This window comes from Phaseolus vulgaris, chromosome 5, assembly GCF_000499845.2.
Source record: "Phaseolus vulgaris cultivar G19833 chromosome 5, P. vulgaris v2.0, whole genome shotgun sequence".
Lineage (NCBI taxonomy): Eukaryota > Viridiplantae > Streptophyta > Magnoliopsida > Fabales > Fabaceae > Phaseolus > Phaseolus vulgaris.
The window spans coordinates 1755644-1764744 of NC_023755.2; the positions used below are offsets into that span (position 1 = coordinate 1755644).

General features: G+C 29.9%; 1 protein-coding gene across 2 annotated transcripts; it reads left to right on the plus strand.

Moving 5' to 3' along the window:
• LOC137834736 (putative disease resistance protein RGA3) lies at positions 1-3570 on the plus strand. Of its 2 annotated transcripts, XM_068642898.1 has the most exons (3): positions 1-2787; positions 3017-3051; positions 3244-3570. In XM_068642898.1, the coding sequence occupies exons 1-2, from the start codon at positions 117-119 to the stop codon at positions 3028-3030; spliced, it is 2685 nt and encodes an 894-aa protein (XP_068498999.1). In that variant the 5' UTR covers positions 1-116; the 3' UTR covers positions 3031-3051; positions 3244-3570. The 2 variants fall into 2 exon arrangements, with proteins under 2 accessions (XP_068498999.1, XP_068499000.1); XM_068642899.1 differs by lacking the exon at positions 3017-3051.
• Positions 3571-9101: the final 5531 nt, after the last annotated feature.

Consider the following 9101-nt stretch of genomic DNA (forward strand, 5'->3'; position numbering starts at 1 on the left):
ATTCCTTCTCTGCTAAAGATGGCAAGTTTTAGCATGTTAAGCCCACACAATATTTGTCCCTGTTACCATTTTCATACCATCCTTCTTTCATTTCCATCTTGCAGAGTTACAACAACATGACAGAGTTTATGGTTGAATCTCTGCTTCACAAATTGAACTCACTCATCCAAAAGGAGTTCGCACCATTTCTCAGTTTTCATCAAGACTTGAGGAAGCTTGCCGACTTGTTCACTACTATCAAGCCTTTGGTCGAAGATGCTGAGCATAAACAATTCTCAGACACAAATACTAACGTTTGGCTTTGGCTGGTAAAGATAAATATTGTTGCTGACGTGGTGGATTACATGATTGATGAGTGTGCCTATGAAGCATTCCGGTTGGAGTACCAAGAGGTCAAAGGTGATCTATCAAACAAGGTACAACGCTCTTGCTTGTCCTCTTTTCATCTCAATCATGTTGTTTTCGGTTACAAAATGGCTAAGAAAATGAAAAGGATAAGTAAGAGATTAATAGAAATTGTCCAAGAAAAGAACTTGTTTAATTTGACTGAGACTCGGGTGATTGGGGTGATTGTTAGTAGAGAAAATGAAGTCATTGAGGGGCGCCCAACTACCTTTTTCTTCCAGGAACCACTATTAGGAAGACAAAGGGATATAGATAAAGTTTTAAACCATTTGATTAGTGTTCCTTACCATCTTTATGATTTACGGGTCTATTCAATTGAAGGTGAAGATGGAATTGGAAAAACAGCATTTGCCAAATTCATCTTCCATCATCAAAGCGTAGTGGACCACTTTGAGTTAAGAATTTGGGTAGGTAGTGTTTGGGATTTTAGTTTGAAGGGAATGATGGAAGCTATCACCAAAGCAGCTATTGGGTGTGAGTGTGAGGACTTAGATATAGAGATTCTACAAAAAAGACTTCAATATATTCTCCAAAGAAAAAGATATTTGATTGTGTTGGATTTCAAATTGTATCTCGAGCATGAGCATAGGCAATCTTTACATGATGACTGGCAGAAGTTGAAATTAGTATTGGCTTGTGGGGAAGTGGGTGCTTCAATTTTGGTCTTCGCTCCTAAATCCTTTGGATTTGCAGAAATCATGGGAATATGGCCTTTTGTATTATCAGAGTTATCCGACAATGATTGTTGGGCACTGTTTCGACAACAAGTCTTTAAACCAAATGAGGAAATACCGTTTGAGCTTGAGGCAATAGGGAAGGAGATATTAAAAACTCTTGGGGGAATGCCTATTGACGTAAAACTACTAGGTGCTCTTTTACATTTCAGCAGAGAGGGAAAAGAGTGGCTCAATGTCAAGGAATACGTTGAAAACTTTGAAAGAATAGATCACATGATATTAGGTTACTCTCTAAGAAGTGCCTTGGTATTAAGTTACTTGAACTTACCAACAAGACTCAAAAAATGTTTTGCTTATTGTGCAATATTTTCCAGTGGTGAAACAATAAGGAAAGCATATTTAATTGAACTTTGGATGGCTAATGGATTCCTTTCATCCGATGGAAGGTTAGATGCTGAAGATGTGGGCGATGATGTGTGGAATGAATTATATAGGAGATCATTTTTTCAGGATATTGAGAGAGATGAATTTGGCAACCTTACGGGTTTCAAGATGCACAATATTGTTTTAGATTTTGCAAGGTTAGTTGCATTTGATGTAAAATTCTTAACAGATGGCAATCAACTAGTTTATTCGTCTCATAGGATTCAACCTCCCTCAAATTATAGACAGAAAATTGAATTGAATTCAATTCAATCGCAGAAAGTAAAATCTGTGAGGGCTTATCTAATATCCAATGAAGGCAGTGATGAACTCTTTCCTAAGATATTGAAATGTCATTCTTTACGGGTGCTTGAGTTTCGACTAAGGGGAAAATTGTCACCTTCAATTCGAGATTTAAAACATCTAAGGTACTTGAATCTTTCTAAGAGTGACTTTAAAACTATTCCAGAATTCATGTGTAAATTGTGGAATTTGCAAATCTTGATATTGGATTACTGTAAACATCTACAAAAGTTGCCCAACAGTTTGACAAACTTAAAATCTCTTGAAAAGTTATCTTTTAAAGGTTGTCACAAACTATCAAACCTTCCTCCTCATATAGGGAAGTTGACTTCCCTGAGGAGTTTAACCTCATATTTTGTTGACAACGAAAGAGGATTCCTTTTGGCAGAATTGGGAGGAATGAAGCTGAAGGAAGATCTTGACATAAAGCATCTCGAAAGAGTGAAAAGTGTAGACGATGCCATGGAAGGGAATATGTCAAGTAAGAGATTGAAGGAGTTGAGGTTGTCATGGGACAAAAATGAAGAGACCAAATTAGGAGACAATGCTGAAAAGATTCTTGAAGTGCTTCAACCTGATACCGAACAACTTATGAGTTTGACAGTAATAGGATACCCGGGAGGCAGTTTCCCAAGATGGGTGTTTGCTCATTCTCTGAAGAAATTGCATATTGAAAGATGTAGGGAACTTAAAGGTTTGCATAAAGTTTTTGATTCCATGACTGCCCTGCACTCCTTGAGACTATATGATCTTCCAAATTTAGAATCCTTGTCTGATTGCTTTCAACACCTTCGCTCTCTTCGCCAATTAGCTATTGGTTTTTGTTGCAAGTTGACAGATTTTCCAAACAGCCTAAGAGCCAGCATGCTAGAAAGATTGGATATTTATGGTTGTTATGACTTAGAGAAACAACTATGTTATTGGTCAACAATACTTCTATCTTGCGAAATTAGAGTGGATGGTTGTCTTATTACAAAAGGTAAGCTTCTCACTTTCTCTTCTCTTAGCACATGTTATATGAGGTTTATCAAGTTTTGTTGGTCCTTAGAGTTTCTTCCGTTTAAGTATGTTTTTACCAAATTTAACATCAACTAAATGTAATAGTCAAAGTAAATAATATAAAATACCCAAGTTGAATAAAAAAAACTAATTTGATAAAGAATAATGTTCAAGAACTAATTTGGTTTTTTTTTTTTTTTTTTTTTTAGGAAGTAAATGTTGATCACAACATACCAGAGGAATGGTAATAATCATTTTTATGTGTTATGCCATGAATAATTTTGCATTTGATAATTTTTCTTAAACTTTGTAGTTTGATTTAAGAGGCACATGTGAGTGAGTCAATGTAAAAGTTTTTATTCTCTCTGATTAATAAGAAATCATCATGACTTTTGAGAAAATTATTGCATTTAATTATCAATCATGAATATTGCAGGTGATGTCAAGTGATTATAAATTTGATTGTCAAATGTAGTGAAGAAAATGGAGAAGTCAACAATTCCTCAGAAGCAAGTGCAACAAAGATTTCAACTATGAAAAGGACAACCTCAGAACTCCATGAGAGAAGCAAATCCATGAAGCCAAAACTTGAGATTGTGAAACCCATTTTACATTTATGAATCATGTGCTGAAACTTTAACTTTAATTAAAGAATAATATTAAAGCCGTTTAAGGTGTATCATTTAAGTTATGTCACTCTTTGCTCTAAAATTGTAAGATATACACAATTAATAAACAAATGTGAAAATATGTTGTTTCTTTATTTTTTTGGAATTTTAAACTTATTATTTTGATATTTTTAGCTGCACTTAGAATATTAATTAAGAAATTTGTTATATTATAGAAAAATAATTTATTTTTTAAATAATAATTGAGAAACTAATCAATAAAATAGTTATTAAAAAATATCCCATAACATTTTATCATATAATTTTAAAAATATTTCGACTCGTATCTTTACATATCTATTCTCTCACATTCTCATACTTTTATTACCTAATCAAAACACATCTAATTAAATTCAAAGTTTGAACGTATATTAACACTACAAACAAATCATGAATTAGAAACCAATTTTATAAATAAAAAATAATTAGTTGTTATAATGACTGAATTAGAAACCATTTTAAAGACTAAAAAAAAATTTGTTTCTAAATTAGTTTATATTATTGTTAAATGGTTTCTAAATTAGTATCTAATCAGCAACCAAGGTTTTTGCTACCAAATTTAGAATCTAAATAATTGGTAGTTAAAACATTGGTTGTTAATTATATACTAATTTAGAAACCATTTAACAATAATAGAAACTAATTTAGAAACCAATTTTTTTTTAATTTAGTTACTATAGCAACTAATTATTTTTTGTCCCTAAAATTGGTTTTTATTTCATGTTTATTTTTTGTCTCTAAAATTAATTTCTATTTCATGTTTTCTTCTAATGTAAGTTAGCACTATTAAGCTTCCTATTATTTATAAACTTTCAATGAAATCTTATTTTGAAGTAGACTTTCTAAAATATAAAAAAAAAAATTTAAACAAGTTATTTTAAAATAGATTGAAGGTAATAAAAAATCATTAATATAAAAATATACATCTCAAAACTAGATAACACGAGAGTTTGTTAAACTATCTATGGGATTCAAGCCATTTAGTTTGTGAACTATCATAGATTATTTATTTTTCTAAATATAAACTTTATATTCGTTATACTTATTATTTTGTTAATATTAGACCATTTTTTAGTTTTTATAATTCTCCTGATCTCTTTACAATTACCACAATACCATTATTCGATATCAATGTGGAAACACGTCCATAGCTATACCAATGTATATCTAGTTTTAGTTTTTTTTTAATGATACATAATACATAAAAATTAAATATTTATATTGATTTATTATTTAAAATTATAAAATTAATCCAAAATAAATAAATAAATTTTATTAGTTTTTATACTTTTATGGTAAGTAGTTTATTATATAGAGAGTAAAGTTAGTGAAGTAAAATTAATTGAATTTAAAAGAAAACAATAATAAAAAATACATATAAAAAATAGTTACACAAAACATAAAAAGATAAAATAGTCATAATTTGTGTACATAAAAAAGTAATTACAAATAAATTTTCCTTTATTATTATTAATAACTAAGATACACATAGAATGTAGTAACAGGTTAAATAAATTTTCCTAAATTGGTCCTTCCACTCTTATTTGCTCATTCATGTTTTAATGCATTAACACTACAAGAAAATCATGAAATAGAAACCAATTTGTAAAAACCAAAATAATTAGTTGCAAATTAGTTTCTATTATTTTTTATTATTGTTAAATAGTTTCTAAATTGGTATTTAATTAGCAAGTAAGATTTTTGCTACCAAATTTAGAAACTAAATAATTGGTAGTTAAAACCTTAGTTGCTAATTAGATACCAATTTTGAAACTATTTAACAATAATAGAAAATAATATAAACTAATTTAGAAACCAATTTTTTTTTAGTTTCTAAAATGGTCTCTATTTTAGTTCCTATTGTAACTAATTATTTTGGTTTCTAAAAATTGGTTTTTATTTCATGATTTTCTTGTAGTGTAAGATGGTGTCTTCATTTTCAACAGTGGTGTCTTCATTTTCAACATTCAGTCTGGTTCTTCATCCACAATACTCTGTCCATCATTTCTTATGTTTCTTTTTTTTTGCATTCAATTTGTAATTTTGAAGATGCAACCTGATGCTGATGGATCTCTTGATTGTGCTGCAAAAACCCTCAAATCATTCCCTGTCTATTGTATTAGGATTGCTCCTCGTGTCATGCTAATATTCTCTTCTGCCTCATGTCACGTTTACTTTGGTTTATTTGTTATGTATTTGAATTAAATGTTTCATTTAAAGGGTTCAGTAAGTTTTATGAATTTATGGTTGTGATATATGATTGTATTAATTGGTTATGCAGATGACATGGGCTTGGGTTTTAAGTAAGAGTTTTTATAGTGTCTTAGTGTTATTTTATCTTACTCTATAAATGATAAATACAGGGTCTAAAAAGATATCTATTCTATTTTTTATATTTTATACAAACTAATATAAATTTATTCGATCGAAACTAATCTTAGTTGTTTATGTGTTGGCTTGAGTAGCTCCATCAAAGGTAAGAGGTTCGACCAACTTACCATAGAAGGTGTATGGAAGAGATTAAGAAAGAGTTTACTTTAGAGAGACGGGTGAAGGTACATATTATGGAGTTAGCACCACTTTTAATGTTTGGGTTTTGATTCCTTTTACTGGTTCTGATGACTTGGATATGAGGACAAATTCTTTTCAAGAGAGAGGGTCTGATGAAATAACATACATTGGGCCTTTAACAAGGATTATGGCTAGAATGTTGGAAGAAAGAAAGAGTTCAGAAGACTCTCCTTTTATGGATAATTAATTTTTTATTATTCGTTAAATTTTCTAGTCTTGTAAATTTGTACACAGTAAGGTAGGTTTATTTTTCTTGGGCTATGTATTAGGCTCAGTAGAGATAGAAAAGTTACAATGGGTCCTCCTTAAGTCCAATGCAACCCTAAACCGTATAGGGTTAGGAGTAAGAGTCCAGGGTTAGAAGTTAACATGGAACGTCACTTACAATGTCATGGAAAACATGTGTAGCTAGCCGGACCAAGGCATGGGTAATGTGACCTTACACATGGCAGCACTTGAATGGAGAGTTTTCTCATCCAATGCCAAAATATCACTTGTCTTCATAAGAATGGAGAGGAATTGCTTCAATTAAAGAATGCCACTTGTCAACCTATTTTGGAGAACTATTTCTGAATTATTGGCACCAATTAACCTATAAATAGAGGTGATAGTACAGTTGTAAACTATTTGAAAAAATGATATTCCTGATTTTCTTTTTAACAGTTTGTCCAGGACTGGAAGTTTTGTTGTGATTCAGTGCAAGTTTTTTGTTTTTGTAGTATCTCGCAAGTCTGTTTTTATACCTCTGATTCTCGGTTGGTTTGGCTCGCTTCAACTTATTGGTAAAAACCCTTTAGCGAAGTTGGAGAAGGTTGTAGGGTGATTCTCTATCTTGTCTTATTTTGTGAGAGTTTCTTTGTATTGTTATTTTGGCTACAGAGGGATGTTGTATTTGTGTACTGATGTGGTCATGACTATATATGTTTAATCATGTTTATGACATTTTGGTTGTTTTTTTGTTAGAGTCAGTTGGAATCCTAGTTGGTAGATGTTATGTAGTTTGGTTTGGATCTTCTTGTATAAGGGTTGCGACACCCTAAAGTGTCTCGTTTTATTTTATTTATTCTTTATTGATAAAAAAAACAATCAACACAATAAGTTTGCTTTACTATAACGATTTTAACCGTCATAAAAAGTGTAAAGTTGATACATCACCTATAAAACAATCATACAAAATCTATATTATATTATGCTGTTAATTTACTACAAACTTATTTAGATCATTTAAATCGATCAATAATAACCTCTTTCTTGATAACTCATTATTATTATATATAAACCATATTATAATTCTTTCTTTTTATTCATTAAATGAGAGTATACATTCTTCTATTTTTTTTTTCTCTCTTCCATTCAATACTCTTTTATTTATTAAAAAAGAAAACTAAACTAATAATATCTAAGGAAATAAAAAAAAATAAAATTTCTAGTGATATTAAACATGGATGACAATACAAACATGAAATAAGCAAGCCTCACAATACCAAAGTTTGGAGTTAACATACAAATTCTACCTTAAGTGGAGGGTATTTTGAACCAAAGAAATAACTCCTCTAGTGTGATACTTTCTTATGCCTTTGCTTTATTTTTATTTTATTTAGTATATAATTAATGTACTGGTAGGCTAAAACCGAGAGGTTCAAGCTGAGAACTACATAGTAAACAACTAAGAGATGTTAAGTTAAAACCGAGAGGTTTAGACCGAAAGCGAAAAAGACACATAAAAGAATAAAACAAAATATAAATATTATATAAAAATAAGAGTCCAATTAGATAAAAACTTACAAGAGGGGTGCACAAATAATAAAAAAGGTGTAGAAAGAAAGCCCAAAAGTAAGGGGGAAAGCCCATTAAAGAAACCCTATAAATAGGAGTTCAGAGTAAGAAAAAGGTAAGAATGATTTTATCTTATGAACATAAAACTACTTCTGACTTTGGCATCGGAGCGACTTGCAGGTACCCCCCACCTGTCGTGAGGAGAAGCCGAGAGCACCTGCCGTGAGGAAAAGCCGAGAGCACCTGCCGTGAGGAGAAGCCGAGAGTACCTGTCGTGAAGAGAAACCGAGTGTCCAGCTCAAGATTGAAGGATTTGCATAAAGAACTAATCTTGTTAACCTATTTCGAGTATTCTTGGTCCCGGTTGTAAGAACAATTAATAAAAGGAAATCGAATGAAATTTGTAAATACATATAAAGATAGATATAAATAAATACATTTTTGTGTGTGTGAAAACAATTAAAACTAAATAATTGATTCCTCTTAACTCAAATAGGTAGCTGGCTTTTCCACAGCTGTATCATGTCTGGTTGAAGGAAGCCCTCCATTTTTGAATAAGCAATAATACGATTTACAATAAAACCAACGAATAAAGTTTCTTTTGACAACCTAATAATAAAAAACAAACCTTCAACAATATTTGTTAAATAAAATATTATTTTATAATAAAGTTTTATTTTTTATGCATGGAAGTGGTATCAATTATTTTTACCCAAAATCAAAATTTTCCTTCTTTATTCTTGGTTATTTCTAATGGGACGACACTACAATAAAATCATTAAATAATTCTTGGTTATTTTTAACGGGACGAGACTACAAGAAAATCACTAAATAGAAATCAGTTTTAGAGAAACAAAATAATTAGTTGCTATAGTAACTAAATTAGAAATCATTTTAGAAACTAAAAGAATTATTGGTTTCTAAATTAGTTTCGATTATTGATAAATAGTTTCTAAATTGAATTTAATTAGCTATCAAGATTTTAACTACCAATTATTTAAATTTTAATTAGATACCAATTTAGAAACTATTTATCAATAATAGAAACTAATTTAGAAATCAATTTTTTTTTAATTTCTAAAATATCTCTAATTTAATCAATATAACAACTAATTATATTTTATTTTTAAAATTGATTTCTATTCAATGATTGTCTTGTAGTACAATAAGTACTAAACAAGCAATTAATAAATTTAAAATATTAAATATATTTTAATCTTTATAGATTTTTTACTTTTACTTTTATATCTCTTTTCTCAAAATATTGTGTGATGAGAAC